This window comes from Eurosta solidaginis, chromosome 2, assembly GCF_040869045.1.
Source record: "Eurosta solidaginis isolate ZX-2024a chromosome 2, ASM4086904v1, whole genome shotgun sequence".
NCBI classification, from domain to species: Eukaryota; Metazoa; Arthropoda; class Insecta; order Diptera; family Tephritidae; genus Eurosta; species Eurosta solidaginis.
In genome coordinates, this window is record NC_090320.1 from 10,972,884 (window position 1) to 10,997,364 (window position 24,481).

The 24,481-nt window shown below is 36.9% G+C and overlaps 1 protein-coding gene across 1 annotated transcript; it reads left to right on the plus strand.

The window, feature by feature from the left end:
• Window positions 1–2,218: 2,218 nt before the first annotated feature.
• LOC137239280 (uncharacterized) lies at window positions 2,219–19,311 on the plus strand. The gene is made up of 3 exons (XM_067764383.1): window positions 2,219–2,225; window positions 18,536–18,617; window positions 18,677–19,311. The coding sequence occupies exons 2-3, from the start codon at window positions 18,563–18,565 to the stop codon at window positions 19,174–19,176; spliced, it is 555 nt and encodes a 184-aa protein (XP_067620484.1). The 5' UTR covers window positions 2,219–2,225; window positions 18,536–18,562; the 3' UTR covers window positions 19,177–19,311.
• Window positions 19,312–24,481: the final 5,170 nt, after the last annotated feature.

Here is a 24,481-nt window from a genome sequence, read left to right on the forward strand (position 1 = left end):
AATTGGCACGGTGGATCGAGCGACTACAAAGCTATGACTTTTCCATTGAGCATCGAAAAGGTAGTACCCATGTAAATGCCGATGCAATGTCACGAAGACCATGTAGTTTGGAATGCAAGCACTGTTCAAGGGCCGAGGCTAAAGAAGACATTATAGATGTCCGGCTAATGACTATAACATGTACAGATGAATGGGACAAGGAACAGCTAAGAAAGTGTCAGCTAGAGGATACAGATCTGTTACGTGTTATGCTAGAGGATACAGATCTGTTACGTGTTATGCAAGGGCTCGAACGAAACGAAAGCCCAAACAGAGAAGAGATGTCAGCAGAGAGTCCCATTGCGAAGTCATATTGGGCACAGTGGAACAGTTTAGAATTGATATCCGGTTGCCTTCATCGAGTATGGGAGAGTGAGGATGGTAAATGCAAGAAGAAACTGATAGTTGTTCCCAGAAAGAGGATTCCTGACGTGCTCAGCGAGCTGCATAATGGTCCAAGCGGAGGTCATCTTGGAATCACGAAGACGCTCGAGAAGATTAAACAGAGATTCTATTGGTTTGGTTGCCGTCAGTCGGTCACTGAGTGGATTGCGAACTGCGAGGTTTGCAGCAGAGCGAAAGGGTCCAGAACCCGAACGCATGGCCAGATGAAGCAATATAACTCAGGTGCGCCATTTGAAAGGATCGCTATGGATGTCGCCGGTCAATTTCCTACTAGCAACGGCGGAAACAAATATGTACTGGTAGTTATGGATTATTTCAGCAAATGGAGGTATACCCAATCCCAAATCAAGAAGCGGAAACGGTAGCAGAAGTGTTTATAAACAATTGGGTATTGTATGGTGTACCAATGGAGTTACATTCTGACCAAGGCAGGAATTTCGAATCAGCTGTGTTCCAGGAAATGTGTAAATCATTGGTCATTCGAAAAACACGGACAACTGCATTGCATCCTCAATCCGATGGTATGGTAGAACAATTCAATACAACATTGGAGGAGCACTTAATGAAAGTAGTAGACAAGTATCATAAAGAGTGGGATACCCGCATACCATTATTCTTGATGGCTTACCGATCAGCAGTGCATGACACAACGGGCCAAACCCCTGCAAAAGTAATTTTTGGCAATGACCTTAGACTGCCAGCTGATTTGAAGTTTGGGATAGATGCCAATGCGGAGAGAAATGTCAAGAAATCCACAAGTGATTTGGAAGAAGAGCTAAGAGAAATACATGATCTGATAAGGCAACGAACAAAGATTATGAGTGACAAGATGAAAGCCAGATACGATAAAGCAATTAATTCCAAAGGTTTTCAGGAAGGAGATTTGGTGCTGTTATACAACCCACAACGTAAAAAAGGTTTGTCCCCGAAATTGCAGTGTAATTGGGAAGGCCCATACAAAGTTGTAAAACGGATCAACGATGTAGTGTACCGCATACAAACCGTCGGTAAACCACGAACCAAAATGAAAGTGGTCCATTTGGAAAGGCTGGCAACGTTTAGATTGGCATATTTGTCTAATCGGGACGTTCAGACTTAGGTGGAGGGCAGTGTTACGAATATTAGCAAAACTAAGGGGTGCTGCTATCTCTAAGCCGATGCTAAACAGTGATATCATGCACATCCATAGATCAATCATTATGTATCTACATAAACGAAATAATAATTGCGTCTACACATATGTACCATGTACGTATACGAGCAGCGGAGAATAAATGCACAAACACATGCATATATCTGAGATACTCCTGAAAGTATGCAATGAGAGAAGCTATAAAATTGTGCAATTGTAGTTACAGCTGAGAAGTTTGAGAGCTGATGACAACTAGTAGATTCTGGAAGCGCCTAGAAGATGCGTACGTTGAAATCAGAGAGTATAAAAGGCAGCAAATGTAGAGGCGCTGGAATTCAGTTTGATTTGAGCTATCAAGCACTTATTAATTAAGCACGCAATCTGGCGGGCAATAGTAGAGTTTCATTTGAACTATCAATCAGTTTGGTTGTTAAGCAAGCTAGTTGCAAAGTATAAGTGTTATTGTGAAGTACTTTAATAAAGGCAATTTTTCCATTATTCAATATTGGAGTTATTTATTCAACAGTTTAGTGATATGAACTTAGCAAAAGGGCAAATAAGAGGATTTGCAAGTGAATTCGTTACAATATTATAGTTACAGTGAATGGTTTTCAAATATTAGTCAGTTAATTCAACAAAAACTGGTAAGGTATGTTCAAGGAGCTGTCTTCATTTCAGGTATGAAAAGTATTTTATCCAATGGGGCTGCAGATACCTGAATCTTCAAAGGTTTATCAGCCTTTTATCGCTTCTTCGTTTACATTCATTGGCGTAGTTCCTATTGCTGGCTCCAAAACACATGTTGGCGATGTGTGGGTGGTGTCGTTGGAGTTAACTTGACTATTCATCTTTTTCACGCTAAAAATAAGTTTACGCACATGATCCAACAATACGATAATTAGTATTTTATTCTTATTTACGTACTCTATTTGGTTAACGACAAATAAATCAACCGAAAATGTTTACATAAGAAATGTTTAAAAAATATCACATGGCAAAGTGCTTGTGTTTCTCTCTCGAGAGAGGATGACTGTTCTGAACCTGGAATCTGTGAGTATCACTGTTGTTATGCTCAAATTATCTTCTAAAGATGCATCGGAACTTTATATCGCTTTTCGTTGTATTACCTTAGCAATGCTTTTGCGCGTCGCAGGCTGCGATTTAAATCCAATACGGTTTTCTAAGAAATGCCTGTTATTTCCTGAGCTTTTTCTTAAACTTTTGAGTCCCTATTGCTATAATGGTTTCAGTTTGTCTGTTTTCTCCACCCCTTTGTGACCCGAAACCAAGACTAGCCGGATGGTGTTGCTAGCTGCTTGGCGATTCAGTTTCTCCACAGTCGTAGACTCTTTAAGGATTTTTATCTCGGTCGAGGATGTTGCTTTGAGTGCGGTCGGTCTATTGCTAAGTATAAAGAATCAAAAGCCAACCAAATTCAAACAATTGTTGAATTACTTTCAATTGTTAGAAAATTGTTCTCAAAGCTAAAAAGGGCATTTCAATACCGTCGAAAGCTGGCATGGTAATAGGCGACCATATAAAATAGCAAATGTCGCTAAAATATGCAAGCATTTTTCCTAACTTCCATACCCGCCGATTCTTATTACCAACACATTCAAACATTTCGTCCGGCCTCGTACATATAGGCCAAAACTAACACAACCTTAGATTTTGGCGAGGAAATCTTACATTCCCGCCTACGTCTCATCAACAAAATCACAAACATAAGAGGAAGAACAAAAAATCGAAGTCAGACAAAATTTTTATTTCTACTTGGTTCCGCTTATTAACACATTCAAAGTTTCTATCTGGCCTCGTACATATAGGCCAAAACTAATACAACCTAAGAGAACAACTTCCATTCCCGCCTACTACACCTTGTCCAAAAGCAAACTTATAGAATTTATTTTTTCAAAGACATTGTGAAAAAATCCAAATCTTGAAAGAAGAATCATTGAGCAAGAAACATTTTTATATTACCAGGCACTCCTAAAAATTGGCGCGTGTGTGAAATGTATGAAAATAGTTTTTTGGCTTTCGTACGCACATATACCATTCCTTTTACGCATGAGGCTATACCATACAAAACGTCATATTTCCATTTCTGTTCTGATATTTCGAAGTTTCGAATGAGGAGAAAACTGAACAAGTGAACTAGATCTTCGATTTCAGTTCTATTTGTTCTTTTAGTTCGTTTTATCTAATGTTATTCTTTCTCTCTTCTCGTTCACGAAGATTGTAAATTCATACATACATATACGTAGAAATTCACAGTGAGCACGAATGTCGATGATGCCACTTATGCGATATGTGTGTATATATTTATGAAAAACATCTTTTGTAAGAAACTAATTATTACATTCATTAAACTTGAAAAGTTCATATGTACAATTTGTGCCTGTACTCTTTCAACTTCCTGGATCTTCCGAAATTTGTACCGTTTTTTGAAGTTAATTATACATATGTATATATATTAACTTATTTATTCATTACACATTTACATATACCTACACAAAGCATTGCTGCATACACACCCCCTCTATACTTGTTGACTTTTTTCGTGGGTCTGATGGGCAGTGAACAAATTTGCTTGAAAAAAAAGGAACAGATGAACAAAAAGAACCAAAGAACCGAATCTCTGAAATGACCGAAAAAGCGCACCTCTAGCAATGTATTTAATATTATACATGGTCAGTTGATAAGGTCAGAATAAGGTAATCAAAGATTTGAAACGCAAATAGTCAAAAAGGGAAAAAATTTCCAAAAATCGGCGGAATTTTCTATGAACTTGACATGTGCACTTTTTTAGGGTAGAATTAAAAGGGCTATAAAACTGTATACTTGAAATATTATTTCAAATTACAGAAAAAAATCCACACTTAATAAATATAATTAACAAATATAATAAGCAAAATGACATCGACTTTTCGGCTTTTGCTAATCCAAAATTCATATTTCGATATTTTAATGGGATTTTCCATAAAAAAAAAAAAAAACAAAAGAAAAGCTTTATTTTATTGAGGTTCAAACCTCAAGCACTTGTAGCCTCAGACAATTGCCAAACAGGTGCGCCAAACGAACTATATTTTTCCTGTTGTCTTATCTGCTACTTAGGCCGCGTATACGTATTTGCAACGCCGCAAGGCCATTTTCAACCCTCCATTTCCCATTGAAATTAAGCTTTTTTTACCTTTTTTAAAATTTATTAAATTAATTTAATTAAATTCAAATTCATATTACAACATAAAACATGCAAATATATTGCTACAAATAATAAAATTTAAATATAATTAATCCTACTAAATACCTATATTCGCACAAAGAAATCATCTTAAGAGAAAATCAAATAATATTAACAGCAGCTGAAACTGTTGACAGAGAATTTCCTGCTGTTAGCAGGTTAACATTGAAATTGGATTGTGTGTGGTGAAGTGCAAGACGTGTTCACTTGCAAAAAAGTTGGAATCTAGCAAAAACTCCTTCTCGCAACATTGAGGAATAACAACCTAACTTCTACGTTCGTTGTATCAGAGAATTTAAACACAATGACAGAGAATTTAAACACAATGAGAAGGCGTTTTTTTGGCATCCACTGCTTACGATCCATTTGCATGTGACACGTCTTGCACTTCACCACTATTCCCCAAATTCATGTTAACTTAACAGCAGGCATGCTTAACCAACGAAACGATATCATTTCGTTACGATAATCAACGTTAATAAACGAAACGAAGTCATTTCGTTTCGTTTATTAACGTTAAGATCGTCAAATTAACGAAATGATTTCGTTTCGTTTTCTGCCATATCAAAACGAAATCAAATCGTTTATGTTGATTATTAATTTCAAACTATGCTGGCAAAGCTGATTGATGGCGGAGTCATTAAAGGTGAAAGCATTAGCCAAGCTGATTGCAACTTTTCTCATGAATTTTGACAGTACGAACATTTCTCAAAGTATTTTTGACATTACCACCAACGAATTACACAAACAAATTACATAGAGTATGTGTGTGTATGTGCGCTCGTTGTTGCCACCTTACGGCTTCACCATTGCTATAGCATTGCCAGCACAATTCAAACATAAAGTATCACGTTTTTGTTAACGTTTTTAACGTTAACGAAAGCTTTTCGTTTCAGTTAAAAACGAGATACAATTTATTTTGATAATTTCTTTATCGATAATATTTCGAAGTGTTTCAACGGAAACGGTGGAAATTTTTTGATAAACGATTAGCTTAACGTTAAGGTGCATCCCTGCTTAACAGGGTGCAAGACGTAACAGAAATTCTCTTAACGATTTTCTCTGTTCGTCTGTTACCAAAAAATTCTCTGATAGGAGCAAGTATATTGCAAATTTAATTCTCTGATTTTTTGTAAATAAATTATGATGGTTGGAAGGTTGAAGTCTTCAGCACAGCCGAAGACAGTCCTGTCCTTACTTGTTTTTTTTTATATTCAAAGTGTGAATTTGAATCTGTGCCTATGATTCAGTGCAAAACAAAAACAAAAGTGCTACAAGTGTATAGGGGTTGAGCAGCTCCGATGTAAAGAAATATTTTGACAAGTATAAAATACATTATTCAGTCAACAAATATAGTCAAAAAAGATTCAGAAAGCTGAATTAAAAATTATTATAAATTTATGATCTCCTAAAGTAAACACATTTGATTCAAATATGATTCCAAAATGTGGTTGAAAAAATATATTCAGTGTTTGATCATCTAAAGTACCTATTCATATTTGATTATTTCTTTTGTTCAATTGTATGGTAACTCATTATTTTGTCAGAAAGAGTAATCAAATTATATTGATATGTAGGGAAATTGAAAATTTAATCACCTAAATGGTGAGTGGGTATAAACAAACCTAGATTGGTATATATGTACACACATATATTCCTAAACTAAAGATCAGCCTACACCCCCATTTCCCACCCACTTCATTGATACCAATATACCCATGCATAAGCTAACAAATGTTTGTACATTCACATGTTCAAATAAAAGACAAACTGTTTCAATCAACCATTTCCAACAAAAATTATTCTTACGCACAAGCATATGTACAAATCTATGTTCATATGTAAGCTAAGAAATATTTTTATATTCGCATGTTGACAAAGAAAACAAAATTCACTTCAACCATCCAACCATACGCACAAGCACACATACATATTTACATATGTATGCTCATGTTTTGTATGTAAATCACAAAATTCTGAAAACTAGCTTCCTCTTGATTTTTCATTCATAAATTCTTCTTCTTAAGTTGTCCAAATTGATGATAGAATTTTGCAATTCGGCAACATGGCATTTGATAAAATCGTCAAAAGACAAATTTTTGCGATTTTATAAATTCCAACTTCGATGCATATTGGGGGTATTCATTATGACGAGCATAACTACTTTCATAACCCCGCACTTTTCCTTTGAAATAATACCAAACTATTTATAAGCCTGTATGAAAGTACTAATATGGTAGTAAAAAATGCAAATAAACATGCATAGATATTGCCTAGTAAATGTCCACTAACATATTAGCAATATAATCTAAAAATTTCCATCCATTGTTCATATAAATTATTGCAAATAATTTTCTCATATCCTGAATTGCCGAGTTGTCACAGCTTATGGACATTTTTATTTGCTATTTGAAACCCCCTATCATATTCTGCCGTAAAATTGTTCGCGCAGTCACGTAGCCAAATTTGCAGCAACTGTGTTGCAGTTGCTACATAAGAGTGGTGTTTACCCGTTTCTGGCCCGAATTCGCACTGTGACGTCATACTGTATATGCTGACTTGTTTATCACATGTCAGTACAAAGTAAGAATTTTACATTATTTTCATAGATAAAAATTAATATATGGGAGCGGCGAAATAAATTAAAGTAATTTTGCGAAGAAATATAACATTATTTCGCAAAAGAGCAATAAATTCGTTTATTTTAATTTTATAATAAATTCCCTTTTAGCTGTGAGTTATTAAAGGTATAAACAGCAACACTTTTAACCACTGACGACACATAATTTGGCTCGTGCCTATTGTATTTCGTCGGCTAATTGCTACGAGCATTGATATTTACATATCCATGGCCGTATACGCGGATTGCCATAATTGATTTGGTCGCTTCATAACGCGGAAAGCGACAAGTTGTTTTATTAATAACTTAAGACACTGCCACAGCATCAAAGCGACCAAGCTTTTTATACATGTCTGCCTTTAATTGGAGTATTGATGAATATATATATATGTATGTACATTTGTACTTTTTTGCTTTGGTTTGTATTTTCATACATATATATTCAATGATACAATGCTCAACATCTGATCAACAGGCACATGTCTTTTGTGTATTGTTGGTCTTATTTACATATTTAAGGGTTGATTTGAGGCAGGTCAAATGTATTTAGGTTTGACTTGGCTTATCAAACCTGCCTTTGAAAATATTCAAGTACATAGGTACTTACATCATTGTACTGAATAACACATATAAAATGCTTTAGGAAATTTCTTTATAGGTACCTCCCCTCCCACCCATAGTCCAAATAATAACGAAATATTTTTTTATTTATTCAATTGTTATCAAATATTTTATTTATTTCAATTTATTAATAATTCATACTTCATGGTTAATATGCACACATTTTATGCAAATTAACGTTTTATAAATATGAAATGGATTTCGTGTGCACAGAAATTCCAAGTGTGCAAATGCCGTCGGCAAAACACTATTTGCATGCATATTTCAATTTGCATACATTTTCCTAACATTTTAATTTATTAACAAAAAGGGATGGGATAATTCATAAAAGTATGATTAATTTGCATACATTTCATAAGCTTCAAACTTCACCATATAATTACGTATATTGCACATATTGTTGCCAGAAAAAAATGATGAGATCGGTCGTATATATAGTATACATCCCCCACAACCGATTGTTCAGATAAGAAACTTTTCGTAATTACTGCCCTATTTTAAGAGCTAGAGGCTTCCAACTTCAACGAATGCTTACGTATATAGCATATATTGTTGTCTGAAAAAAATCATAGAGATCGGTTGTATATATAGTATATATCTCATACAACCGATTGTTCACATAAGAAACTTTTCGCAATTTCTACCCCATTTTAACAGCTATAAGCTCCAAATTTCACCGATTGCTTACGTATATAGTATATATTGTTGTGTCAAAAATCATAGAGATCGGTGATATATATAATATATGTATATATGATGGTATATATAGTATATATGTATATATAGTATATATATGTTTTTTTTGCGATTTCGGCCCCGTTTTAACAGCTAGAAGCTTCAAATTTCACCGATTGCTTACGTATTTGGCATATATTGTTTTCTTATATTATATACCCCATATAAACTGTAATTTTTGCCCATTTTTTACGGCTAGATGCTTCAAAATTCATCAAATTTCATCAAATTGTTACGTTTACGTCATATATTGTTGAAATACGTGATTCGTAGTCATAGTTTTTACACGCAGACCACAAAAAACCTGAAACTTTGCATCCTCACACAAAGTACCTACCTATTTTTTATTTTTTATTTATCTTAAAAATCGTTTAGGTATGTAGATCTGTTCACTATATATTTCTTATCTTATACATCCAATTATTCGGAGATTACGAACTGGATAAGATTATTGTTCAGCCCCATTCATGAAAGGTATGAAGTCTTCGGCACAGCCGAAGACAGTCCCGTTCTTACTTGTTTCTTTTTTTTAATTTTTACATTTTTAATTCGTTCATGAATAGTTTCAGGGATCCACATATTTATACATATGTTTAAAAATGTCCCTTTCAAATATTTGCCATTCTTGGCCGCCATTGTAGGGCTCCGGCCCACGTTCGCCATATAAGGACTCCATAAAAGGAATGTCCCCCTTCGTGCATTTATGCACCAATACACACACGTTATGTTTTAATTGAATAACATACATACATACACGTATTTCTCGTAAATGTTTATATTAATATCTCATTTAACAAAATAAAATATGCTTTAAAATTTGTTCGTTAATTTGCACATAAAAGATGAACACACTTATTTCCGTTCGATCACATACAATTCTTCCAACTCCAAAAAAATTATTTTTTCACCTCGCCTACCATGCATTTGAAAAAATCCAAATATTTATACCTTTCATGAAAATGAAATGGTATATTAATTTCGTCACGAAACCCAAAATTGTAAGTCCTTAAAGGAAAATAGATAGACCCACCATTAAGTATACCGAAATAATCAGGATGAAGAGCTGAGTTGATTTAGCCATGTCCGTCTGTCCGTCTGTTCGTGTGTCTGTTTGTATGCAAACTAGTCCCTCAATTTTTGAGATATCTTGATAAAATTTGGTGAGCGGGTGTATTTGGCTGTCCGATTAGACATTTGTCGGAACCGGCCGGATCGGACCACTATAGCATATATCCTCCATACAACCGATTTTTCAGAAAAAGAGGATTTTTGTCATATCTTACTCAATTTAACAGATTGAAGCTTCAAACTTCACCATATAATTACGTATATTGCACATATTGTTGCCTGAAAAAAATGATGAGATCTGTCGTATATATAGTATATATCCCCCACAACCGATTGTTCAGATAAGAAACTTTTCGTAATTACTGCCCTATTTTAAGAGCTAGAGGCTTCAAATTTCAATGAATGCTTACGTATATAGCATATATTGTTGTCTGAAAAAATCATAGAGATCGGTGGTACATATATTATATACCCCATATAAACTGCTCCTTTTTTACGGCTAGAAGCTTCAAAATTCATAAAATTTCATCAAATAGTTACGTTTACGTCATATATTGTTGAAATACGTGATTTGTAGTCATAGTTTTTACACGCAGACCACAAAAAACCTGAAACTTTGCACCCTCACACAAAGTACCTACCTATTTTTTATTTTATATTTATCTTAAAAATCGTTTAGGTATGTAGATTTGTTCACTATATATTTCTTATCTTATACATCCGATTATTCGGAGATTACGAATGGGATAAGATTATTGTTCAGCCCCATTCATGAAAGGTATGAAGTCTTCGGCACAGCCGAAGACAGTCCCGTCCTTACTTGTTTATATTGAAGTTATGTTTAGCCTATGACCATCTTTGGAAGGTTTCTAGTGGGTGAATCAAACTTATTTGTAATCGGCCGATCCGTTTACGGCGCAACCCCATTTATACCTACATACAAACATTCATAATTTAACTTTTTATATATATAGATAGAAGATGTGGATAGACTGAAGTTAACAAAAAATTTTAACGGCGGAAGATTACTAAACACCCAAAAGGATAACAGCCAAACAACTCTGTAGTCAAACTTTAGATGTTATAATAACCTAAGTGTGTACGGCAGCCATAATTCTGAAAAATCCCATTTTAAGAAGGTGCCACGCCCCCTTTTCCCCAATTCTAGATTTTACTGGAGGTGTTGGGCCTTAACCTCATATAGCTCCTTACCAATTTTCATTATCCTACCATTACTACATCCAGAGATATGTAGTATGATAAATTCCATTTATATGGGAGGTGCCACGCCCCCTTCTCCCCCATCCCACATTTTCTAGGGGTGTTAGGGATTGACCTCATATAACTCCTTACTGAATTTCAATGTTCTAGCATGAATACCTTCAGAGTTATGTAGTACCAAATATTAATTTTGCATGGGAGGTTTCACGCCCCTTTTATATTATTAGGGTTTAAAAGACTGTCATACAAAGCAGTAGTGACTCCGAGCTTGAAATTTATGCTCTCCAGGCTATCGAGTGGAACACCATTTTTCACTAGCTTACGGCACGAAAGATGTTTGCGGTCAATTCCAGCATACTTTGAGACAAAATCAATGATATTTTTTTCGGAGACCGTCGGCCTGAAGGAGGAAATGTGAACCCATTTCTTTTTAACAACAGCCTCGAGCTCGGTGCTCCCATTGCGGCCATGAATTATGGTCCTCCTAAGGTTATTCCTTTCACCGGTAGTTTGACGGCCAACAGTAGCACTATCCACATTATTAAGAGTGTTTGCAGCAGGGCCAGAAGCATCAACAGAATCCGTAGCACTGCTCATATCAGCAGAATTTGCAACAGCGGCAGTAGCATTAGCAGGGCGTAATCTAGTATTAGCAAACATTTTGGAATATAAAGATATTGCATGCGCGAACTTCGGTGGAAAGCAGCGGAGCGTAACAAAATTCTAGTAGGTCACTTTCACCACGCCAAAAACTTTAACACAATTTTTAAAATAATTTAAGCACAGAAATACACTGATTGGAGTTTTAGAGAGTAAAAGTTAAAATTCTGAACACATTAGCCGAATAAAAAGTGTACAAATAATTGTTAAATAACAAATACAGACAGTGGTAGTTTAACAAATTCTGCTGTGGTAAGTGGTGAATGTGACCTACTAGAATTTTGTGAAGCTTGCCTCACACTATTTTTCGTCTATGCAATGTCTCTCTATCAGCTGCAGGGTTCGACTTAGCATTGGTATTGGCTTTAGCAGATTTGCTTTTGGAAGGAAATGTTAGGTGGGTGTTAGCAGAATTGTTAGCCATAACAGCAGCATTAACAGCGTTAGCGTTAGCAGCATTAACAGCGTTAGCGTTAGCAGCATTGGCACTAGCATTGATAGCAATAACAGAAGCGCCCGAGTTAGCAGCATTTGTGTTAGCAACATTGGCATTAACAGAGGTGGTGTCAGCTTTAGCAGGTGTAGATTTATTACCAGCAACAAAAGGCGCTGCCAGCTGTTGGGCATAGGACAAGTTAGGCATTGAGGTGTTTGCCGAGGAGGGGAGGTTTGCAATTACAGTGTTAGCAGTAGAGGGCAATGTATATGAGCTTGCGAAACCAGGTGATCGAGCAACTAAATGGCATTGCATGCATTGTTGAATTGGCTGAACGCTGAACGAACGAGAGGAGATATAGACACGGCAAGTGGAGTGAGTGCGCAACTGTTTATATCACTGCTCAACGTTTTATTAGTAGCATTGACGGAGCACTCGTTCGATTTGTTATAGTCGGATTTATTATTGTTGGATTTAACATGAGTGTTAAAATCTTTTCTTATTTCAGCTATCTGGTCAAACAAAAGCTTGAATTTCACGTCTATAGCGAGCAATGCGGATTCCAAGCCAACTTTATGTGATGCTAGGACAGTGTCATAGGCCTTTCAAAGCTTTTCGTAGGAATTCAAGTATCCCGTACATTTTTTATGAGCAAGTCCACATCATATTCAGACAAACTGCCCTCACAGCAAGAACGATGGTAGAACTTCTTGCAAAATCCACCGCACGGCACAATATGGGACTCATTTCGACCAAAGCACTTGTCACATTTTCTACAGTACTTGTCCATTGCGCCAATATTGGCAGAAAAACAAATAAACAGAAAAAAAATAAAAAAAAATAAAAATTTCAAAGAGCGAACTAAAACACGTCCGAACGGCACGACGATACGTAATTCTTAGAGGTATGGTTCCTTCGGCAAAGTTTCTTATTTTGATCCCTAGAATATGATTTTCACAGAGCAATGGGCGATTTTTTTGCCTCCCCACAAATCGACCCGGCCTAATATATATAGTATATATATATTTTTTTTGCAATTTTAGCCCCATTTTAACAGCTAGAAGCTTCAAATTTCACCGAATGCTTACGTATGTAGCATATATTGTTGTCTGAAAAAATCATAGAGATCGGTGGTATATATAGTATATATCTCATACAACCGATTGTTCAGATAAGAAACTTTGCGCAATTTCTGCCCCGTTTTAACAGCTAGAAGCTTCAAATTTCACCAAATGCTTACGTATTTGGCATATATTGTTGTCTGAAAAAATCATAGAGATCATTGGTATATATATTATATACCCCATATAAACTGTAATTTTTGCCCCTTTTTTACGGCTAGAAGCTTCAAAATTCATCAAATAGTTACGTTTACGTCATATATTGTTGAAATACGTGATTCGTAGTAATAGTTTTTACACGCAGACCACAAAAAACCTGAAACTTTGCATCATCACACAAAGTACCTACCTGTTTTTTATTTTATATTTATCTTAAAAATCGTTTATTTCTTATCTTATACATCCGATTATTCGGAGATTACGAGCGGGATAAGATTATTGTTCAGCCCCATCCATGAAAGGTATGAAGTCTTCGGCACAGCCGAAGACAGTCCCGTTCTTACTTGTTTCAATTGCATACTAACCTCAGTACACACAAGTGCGCAAGGTGAAAGTGCTTTGTACATTGTCTATAACAAAATAGTCTGGGGAGCAAAAAACTCTTGACTCTGATATATACTTTTCATAGAATTTTAATAGCAGCATACACAGCGTCAAAAGAATCGGTTCATGGGTTAAAATTTTACAATGGACTCTTTTTTGCTGACGAACTTACATTAAGAAAGATTTAAATTATTCTGCTGCGGAAACACCGACAAGCTCATATTCCCCGAATAAGTGGGGTAAATCAACAAAATATTCAAGGACTTGTTTAGCGCAACCATTTCTAGGGGTGTTTAGCACAATTTATAACTTTTCCAATCTAACTGCTAACCTCACCTTTCCATGAAAAATCTTGTGTATTTAGCCGACGAAACTTTGGCAACGCCTAATTCCTCGCAGAAGGACGACCTTGGTCTAGGTCATCCAATGTGGTCACAGCAAATCGTTCCCGAGATGATCGGGCCTTGATGGTGTTATATTCCTCAAATTACCCAAAACCATCCGAGAGCAAAAAAACCATCGCTATGAGAAGAAGAATAAGTAAACGAAATTGTTGAGACATACTAGACAAAGGGCAGGTAGTTTTTCAGTTAGAACAACAACAACATCAGTAATAAAAAAATTTATTTAAGTTGTTGACAGTATCTATAACGTTACTCTACTATACTAAATACTGTTTGAGAACGTATGACCAGTTTCTTTTTTAGTTACATATCTTTTTTATCACTCTCAAAAGTGTACGAATCTAATTAGACGAATATAAGCTAACTCATAGTTGCTTAATAGGGATATACGCCGTCTATAAACGGGATTTTGTATGTCCTCATGATGAAAGTTTTCTATGCTTTCCTGGGTTCACAGATAGTCCACGGGTATCCCGGTAAAAGTAAATGTACCTTAGTTGTCTGGAAGGCGGTTATATCTCAGGCATATGTTTGCCTTCATCATGAGCGGACATACCGCGGCTGGTCAAACTTGTTACCCAAGCTTTCGAAGTATCTGACAGTCCAATAATGATATAATGGACTTTGATGTCCAGTTGTTGGTCATCTGCAGTCCTTAGGCTTAGATAATCTCGAGATGGTCAACAGTGAATTCAAAGTTAGTAATGGTGCTATAATCAAAGAGCTGTTAACCAATATAACGACCTTGATCAACGCCTACGATGCAGGCGCCGCAGTATCACAGGATGTCTATTCGCCATTATATTTACGACCATGATGGATGTTGTAGTCAGAGCCGCTGTGTTTTTCGAACACCGACATTTTGGTATTACTCGCCGTGTCCAGACAACCATTCCGTAATCCAGTGTATGCTTCTTGGTGAGAGGCCACATATCTTGCCAATGCTCTCTCCATACTGGGTGTCCAGAATAGCTGTCACTCTAAAATAATCCGCAGGCATTTATACCAAGCAGAAACTATTGATATAATTGGCCTGAACACGCGCGGCGTAAATTCAGCTCACTCAAAGCTGGAAAAGAAGCGGAAAAGAGGGGTTTCATGGTGAATGAGCAAGAGGCGCCAGCTCTTTCCGATAGCTGCTGTAGGTAATTGCATAAAGCATTGATAACATCGGCATGAACGCCCGTGCCATGAAAAGTAGAGTCCTCTCACGGCAAGGGAGTGTTTGAGAGAAAAGTTTTTCGAGAGATTTACGGACAAAACATCTACGCGTTGTCGACGGGTAGTACCGAAGATGATTTAATGATGAGCTGCAAGAGCTTTCTGCAGACATCAACATAGTCTAGCGAATTAAAACACAGCTGCTAAGCTGTCTAGGCCATGTTATGCGAATGAAAGATGGTGCTCCGGCCAAAAAAGTATTCTTATCGGAACCTCCAACTCCGCTAGAAGGACCAGCTGGAAAACGATTTAAATTCCCTTGGTAGTACCAATTGGCGCCAGTTAGCCCTACGAAGATGCGATCGGGGCGACTTGTTGCACAGCCTAAAGCGTTTAAAGGTCTGAAAGTAGGAAGCATCTCACTTCGGAAGACTAACAAAACAGAAAGTGAAGAAGCCATCACATCCCTTGTGGCGTGCCCCTGCACACTATTCGCTCTGGATGTGGTTCCAGTTCACTCCGCTGCCACAATTATGTTGCACAGAAGTTTTTTAATGTACTAAGATATGGCAGAACACTTTTAACGTCCTTCGATATCAAGATCAAGTCGTTGTGTTCTAAGTACGCCTATATTTACATATATTGTGACAAATGTTACCAATTTCGATGCGGCTAGCAAATAAATAGTACACAACAACAGTAAGCCATATACACACATACATAGAAGGCATACATCCTTCACGCACACATAACCAGCAGCTGGGAGCAAGGAGAATAATTCACACACATGTAGACTGCAATGAAGTGCGCATATGGCCTTACATAAACTACCGATATATGTACATGTATGTAGCCAAAGCCAATAAGAGGTACATAAACGAGAAATAAATAACCATTTATTCGAGATGGTTGTTCGCGAAAAGTCTAGACCCTGGGAGAAATGAGTGAACGAGGCGAACTAAGAGTATAGAAGCAGCACAGTCCAAGCGATGGTTATTCAGTAAGATTTTAAACGCGAATCGGTAAACGCTTTTACCAGGACGGGCCCGTGAACACTGTTATTAATATACAACATCCTACCCTTGCAGCAGAAGAAAGCTGACTACCAAGGGAGCCACCCTGGCCCAACCTCGTTCTGGATACTGTAACAGATTAAAGTCTTACTTGTCCAGAATCATCCCCGACATACATAATGTATGTCCTGCATGCAATGTGTTGCCACATGACACCAACCATCCTTTCAATTGTAATGTGGAACCTACGCCTCTAACACATATCTCCCTATTTTCCGTCCCTGTTGAAACTGCCAGTTTCCTTGGACTCCCGTTAAAGGACTTTGATGACAGTTTGTAACTGGTCGTGTCCATTGACTGGGGCAAAGCACTGTTAACACAACAACAACAATGCGAGTATTGTAATTGTGAAGTACTACAGTAGAATTGTAAATAAAGAACATTTTGCTTTACCGTTGCAATATTAAAATCGAATGAAAAGCCATTCCGTTCCACGACTTCAAAATGTAGTCCTATTTAAGGCATCTGGTGTAAACAACAGCCAGCCACCGACATGAAATCCTCTTAAGGACTTCGAGATGCGCAGGAACAGTGCCAAAGTGTAGCTTGATTTCCCGGTCAACTTTCTCGTCAGACATGTTTGTGAAAAATTCGCAAAGTTTGTTCGAGGAGCTTTCTTTATTTCAGGTAGGAAAAGTATTTTATCTAATGGGGCTACAGACCCCTGAATCTGAAAAGGTTTATCAGCCTTTTATCGTTTCTTCGTTTACATTCATTGGCATATTTCCTATTGCTGCCTCTAAAACACATGTTAGTGATGTGTGGGTGGTGTCGTTGGAGTGAACTTGACTATTCATCTTGTTTACGCTAAACATAAGTTTACCCGCATGATCAAACAATACGATAATTAGTATATTATTATTATTTGTTCACTCTGATTGCTCAACGACAAATAAACCAATCGAAAATATTTACAAAAGAATTGTTCTAAAAACGTCATATGACAAAGTGCTTGTGTTTATCTCTCGAGAGAGGATGACTGTTATGAATCTGGTATATATGAGTATCCCTCTACCAGCGGCATCCCTATGGTCCAGTCCTGTTGAAACTCAAGTGGGCCAACAAAACCAAGCTAATCCTGTTCACGTAAACTTTATTTGCCGATTCGTCGATGGATTGAAAGAATAAAGAATATTGTGAACACAACAACAGCATGCTCTCATTTAGGTAGTAAGTTTATCTCTGCGCACAGACATATGGTGAATAGAACCATTTAAAAGATGTTCGGGAAACTTTCAAATGACATGGTACCCGGTCTCTGAGAAAACCCTTAACTCCGGAGATTTACCTTGTCTTCTTTTCAAATCTGATGACCGTGCGTCGTCTAGGTAACTAATTTACTTTGCGTCTCCGTGCGCCTGGCTGTGTGTTCCACCACAATAAGTAGTATAGAGTTGCTCGATATGCCAAACAAGTTCTGAATACATTCTGAAGGGTAACGAGACTTTGGCTATGCATCCCCATGACTGGCCTGCGATGCGCCTACACACCGTAATTTCTTGGATATTGCAACGTCAATATGTTTTCTTCAAAGTAACTTGGAATCGAAGGTGACGCCGAGATACTTAACTGAGGCCATACGCTTCAAAGAACATAATTAATTTGAATAACAAAAAAAAAACCGTACTTATTGATGTTCCAAAAAAATATGAGTGCGACTCATAATCCCAAAAATTCATAATCCCGATAAAACATAATCCAGACAACAAAATCTCGATAGCGAAATCCCGACAAGAAACACTGGATCGCATTGTCGGTGTTGTATTGGTTATTTTTTTGAAGCGCGACCGAAGGCAGAGATGTCTTAAATGGTCCAACAATACCGAAAATCTATATTTTTTATGACATCATGTGCGATTTCCCAAATTACGTATTGTAGGAATGAAAGGTCGGGATTATAAATTCTCGGGATGTGATTGTGTCGGGATTGTGATATATACCCAAAAAATATGTTTACATAGTATAATATGGTAACAATTGTTTTAAAACAATAATAGTTGCTTAACAGTTTAGAAATGGTATAAAAGGGAACATAAATTTGTGTATTTTCAGCAGTTTGCTAAGTTTCGACCTCTTCACAAAATGAAATTCTTCACTATACTTTTCCTATTAGCTTTGGCAGCACTCGTGGCTGATGGTAAGTTTTTATTAAATTTTATGAGGATTTTTATAATTTTGTATTTCAATTGTTTCCAGCCTACCCTGGGAATTGTTGCGGTGGTAATGGCCAGCCGGGTGGTCGTGGAGCTGGACGTGGTAGTCAGCCTGGTGGTGGCCAGCCTGGTGGTGGCCAGCCTGGTGGTGGCCAGCCTGGTGGTGGCCAGCCTGGTGGTGGCCAGCCTGGTGGTGGAGAGCCGGATGGTGTCGGAGCTGGACGTGGTGGGCAGCCTGGTGGTGGCCAGCCTGGTGGTGGTCAGCGGGGTGTTGGCGGAGCTGGACGTGGTGGGCAGCCTGGTGGTGGCCAGCCGGATGGTGTCGGAGCTGGACGTGATGGCCAGTCGAGTGGTGGACGTGGTGGCGGATCTGGACCTGGTGCCCAGTCGGGTGGTCGCGGATCTGGACGTGTTGGCCAGTCAGATGTTGGCGGATCTGGTAGTGGTGACAAATCTGGCGTTGGTAGCCAGTTAAGTCGTGGAAACTCGTGTTTTGGCAATTCTGATGGTAACGATTCGGATGGTGACATGTATTGGTATTGATATACCTTTTGTATTTTTCGTATAATTGCCACTTTTAAATATGATTTATTAACGCGGAACCATACCTAAATTAAAAGTTTCCTACAGTTGATCTGTAACTACAATTTCATTGGTTCTGCTTTTTTTAATAAAAAATCTGTGTTAAGTTATAACTTGTTGTTTTTGCTTGAAGAATGTGCTTTTGAGTAGGCTCCATTTGAGTGGAAATTTATATCGCACACCAAGACCAACTAAGTAAAAAATCGAAAACTTTTAAGTGACGCCTACCACCGGGTGCCCCAATTCAATACCTAGTGACCTGTATACTGCATTAAACATTAGTTTCACTACTCACAGAGAGAGGGATTGCAAGAAACCTTGAGGCATATGAGAAAGCCAATCAGTTGTTTGCCTTTGCTGAACTTTGTTATTATTTATTTGGTTGCTGTTTAAATTTAGGTTTACAATAGAGGGGTTTGAAATTTTCAATCCATAGCTTCACAGTAACTCTAACACAATTATTAACGTGCGGTGAGTCCTATTCAAAATAAATGTAAGGCGCAATAACCTCCGACGAGATTTTAGGCCGAGCTTCACTTCATATATTCGTCGTTCTTACTTACTTACTTAATTGGCTCTTAACCGTTTAAACGGCTATGGCCAACAAAAAGGCGCGCCAGTCGCTCCTTCCTCTGTCAAACGGCGCCAATTGGTCACACCAAGGGAGTTTAAATCGTTTTCCACCTGGTTCTTCCAGTGTAGTGGGGGCCGCCCTCTACCAATGCTTCCATAGGCGGTTTCCGATAGAAACACTTTCTTGGCCGGAGTGTCATTTTTCATTCGCATAACGCGGCCTAGCCAGCACAACCGCTGCGTTTTAATTCGCTGGACTATGTTGATGTCTGCGTAGAGATCGTACAGCTCATCGTTAAATCTTCTTCGGTACTCGCCATCGCCAACGCGTAGATGTCCATAAATCGTTCGAAGGTCTTTTCTCTCGGACACTCCCAGAGTCGCTTCATCTGCTGTTGTCATGGTCCATGCGTCTGCCCCATATAGCAGGACGGGTACGATAAGTGACTTATAGAGTTTGATTTTCGATGTATATTGGACAAAACAAGATAAGTCAGTATGATTTTCGTTTGCCGAGAGATGACTTTACTTTTCAATTGCCTGCTTTGGACTAGAATAGCATTTATTGGCAAGATTGTTTCGTCGCTGGATTTCGGAGCTGATGTTGTTGCTAGTGTGGATGCTGGTTCCCAAATAAACGAAGTCGTTTACTATTTCGAAATTATAGCTGCCAACAGTAGCGTGGTTGCCAAGGCGCATATGCGCCGACGCCTTGCTCGATGACAACAGGCACTTCGTTTTGTCCTCATTCCCCATCAAACCCATCTTTACCGCTTCTTTTTCCAGTGTGGAGTAAGCAAGTCAGCATATGCCAGTAATTGCATGCTTTTATAGAATATTTTTCCAGAGCGGTTAAGTTCTGCAGCTAGTATAATTTTCTCCAGCATCAAATTAAAGAAATCGCACGATAGGGTGTCATGCTGTCTGAAACCGCGTTTAGTTTCGAACGGCTCGGAGAGGTCCTTCCCAATTCTGACTGAGCTGATGGTGTTTCTCAACGTCATTTTGCACAGCCGTATAAGTTTTTCGGGGAGACCAAATTTAGACATAGCGGCATATAGGCAGCTCCTTTTCGTGCTGTCGAACGCGGCTTTCAAATCGACGGGTTTTTTCCAATATTTTACGCATTGTGAAAATCTGGTCGATGGTAGTCTGAAGTCGCACTCATAAGGTCCAATCAGTTGATTCACGGTGGGCTTCAATCTTTCGTACAATACGCTTGACAGGACCTTATATGCGATATTATAAAAGCTGATTCCGCGATAGTTGGTGCAGTTTGCTGTATCCCCTTTTTTGTGGCCTGGGCAAAGAACATTTAGATTCGAATCGTCGGCATGTACTCGTCCGCCCATATTTTGTGAAGAAGCTGATGCGTGCGCCTTGCCAACTCCTCGCCGCCGTATGTAGCCGTAACGTAGCGCAATTTTTAACGAATTTTATGATATCGCGAGTCATGTTCTTTCAATAGTATTTTGTACGTATTTTTGCGTAAAGCTTTTTATTTCCGCAGTGTCCACCTGGTATCGGGTCTTTGTTGTAAATTTCCATTAGTTTAAGTTTTTTGTCGTTGTCCGTAACTGTCTCTACAGGCTCTATTAATAGTATTTGCAAATTTTTTAAAATTGCATTCCCTGTACTTTTAAAATTTGAAATAGAAAAATATTTTAATAACTCATGTTTAGCAGCTTCTTTTTCAAGCTTCAAAAGTAGTTCATCTAATTGCATTATTTTGTTAGTACACACAATATTAAGTAACTCGAGTTTTTTGTTTTTGTTTTTTTTTTATGTTAGTTTTTTAATACAAAATCCATAAAGCGGTCAGCAAATAAATATTATTTTTTATGTTTTAAATGCGCATATATTTTTAAATTGATTTTATTATTATTGTAATATGTAAAAACAAGGATTAGTTGAAACGCCGATGTGTAGCGTTAAAATGCGATTGTCTTTATTTTAGAATTGTCTTTCCTTTTATACAAAATTATCTATTCTACACATACGTATTTACACTAACACTAATACACTACATTCTTAACATTTACATACTGAGTCGGCATATTAGTTCCACCTAGTTTAACAAATTATAACTGTAGAAATATTTTGGCAGGCGCATTGACGAATTGTCATTGACACTCGGTCACGCTATTAACGAATTGGTCAATGCGTTAGTAGAAATGTAACCGGATACAGGTTTTGCTGTCGGCATTAGTAAGTGATGTTAAACTCCCGCTGCGATGGGGTAAACGAAATGTATTTAGGTCGATATTGTAATGTGAATGCAATACGTGTGGTCTGCATAGAAAGTGCATTGGCGTAGTAGAGCATGCTGCATAGTACTACAAACGTATTGACATAAGGCGGCGCCATGCATAATACTACATTATCGTTGTCATTACATATTTGGCTTTTTATCCTAGGGATTTTCTTAGAAAAATTATATGAAAATTTGTCGAATACCTGTAATTTAATATTTTCTTCGTTTATGTCCTCAGTCGGTTGTTGTAGTTGTTCGTGACGTTTCGTCATAGACCTCGTCTCTACTGTGGTAGTTTTTTCAAACTTGTAATATAAATGTCCTCGGACGCAACGGGATTAAAAAAATGTAGGTCATATTTATACACGGACGCACCGTTTTAAAGAAAAATTGTAATCATGTTATTTTTTTTAACGCGTACGCACCGCTTAAGAAAAAAATTTAATCATTGTTTTTGACGCGGACGCACCGCTTAGGAAAAAGTAAAAAAAAAAATTATTATTTTTTGTATTTGTTTTATGGAGCCCACTGTAGGGCAGAGTGGGACTAAAACGAAAACTTTTATAGAAAAATTTATTGATTACGAAAAAGAAAAATGAAGGTTTAATGAAATTTTGTTTTTGTTCGACCCTGTCCCACAGTGCCTACCTTTACACATATATCAGGTTTTGCTGTATGTATAATTCAAGAAATTGTATGTATGTATTAAATTTTTTTTTTTGATATAATGGAATAAGTATGGTAATAAGTATGGTAATTTTTGAAAATTGGAAAATGAATATAATATAAAATGTATTTTATGTAGATGTCAAAAATTAAAAAAAAGTTAATATGATATGAAAAAATTTGTTTTTGTTTAATTTTTAATATAATAGAAAATATGGTGTGAATATTGAATAGAAATTAAAACAAGTAAAGGTGTCTAAGTTCGGGTGTAACCGAACATTTATATACTCAGCGTGAGCTTCAATTGTACATTTCATTTCAGATAAATTACTTTTCTACATAACACGTGGCACCGCCGTCTCCACATTTCGTCTTACAATAAAACTTGATAAGTGAAATATCATTTATTCAAAACTATTTTTTGCTAAGTTATAGGTTATTATTCTAGTCTACGACCTTTTTAAACTTGTTTTATATAAAAGTGGGCGTGGTCTTTAACTGATCCCGTCCATTTTTACTAGAAATATTTTCTGCTATAGGGAAAATATGTGTACACAATTTCAGTACGATATGTTAATTTTTCTTCAAGTTATGGCTCCCGAAACATAGAAAATTGCTTAGTCGTAAAAGGGGCGGTGCCACACCCATTTTCAAAAATTTTAGTGTTTTCCAATTTAATGTTATAATTCAATTTAGAAAGTAAAATTCTATTCATACAAAGCCCTTTTTCGCTAAGATATAGCTTATTATTTTCGTCTACGACCCTTTTAAAAATCTTTTATATAAAAGTGGGCGTAGTCCTTAACCGATTTCGTTAATTTTTCTTCAAGTTTTAACGGTTGATTTATGATTAATAATATTTGTAAAATTGATTTTATCACAATTGGGCGGTGCCACGCCCATTTTAAAAAATTTTTCAACATTGTAGGTGTATTATTTACTAAATTATCAGGTTTTTTGTGTTTTCCAAAATTTTTTATATATAACAAGTGTGCGTGGTTAACATCCGATTTCGCTCATTTTCAATACCAATCTATTCTGGATCCAGATAAGCTAGTGTACCAAATTTGGTGAAGATATCTCAATATTTACTCAAGTTATCGTGCTAACGGACGGACGGACATGGCTCAATCAAATTTTTTTTGGATACTGATTATTTTGATATATGGAAGTCTATATCTATCTCGATTCCTATATACGCTGAGTATAAAAAAATGTAAGTTTAATTGATTTTAAAATAATGTATGTAATGAAAAAAAAAAATTTGTTTCTCCTACCAACTGCTGCTGCTCTTCGTAACCGCTTGATCGCTTGCTGTTGCTGCTGGTCTGCTGCTTCGGTTGCTGTTCTGCTGCTGCTGCTGCTTTATGGTGTCACTTTTTTCCCGCTATCTTAGGTCAGAGAAGATCTGTCTGATCTATCTTCTCTGCTGAGGTCGTACGGTGGTTTGCCGTTATTTATGTGGCGTGGATAGTGCCGTTTTTTTTCTAGATGATTTTGTACAGTTTATCCCAAAACGTATATTTGAGGTTTTCTCTCTTTTTTTTTTAATTATATTATTTCTGCTTCCGTTTAGTTTTTGTTTTATTAATAATTCCGAAATTTTTCTTCTTATTTCCGTTTTTACTAAGTTTTTGTGTTATACGTATCTATATTTTCTTCCAGATGTCTTTATTTCAACAACATTTTTCTGTCACTAACCACTGCCATGCACCACTACCATTAGTATAGTCGAAGATGTTGCAATTTTTGAAGTATTCGAAATTTGAAAAT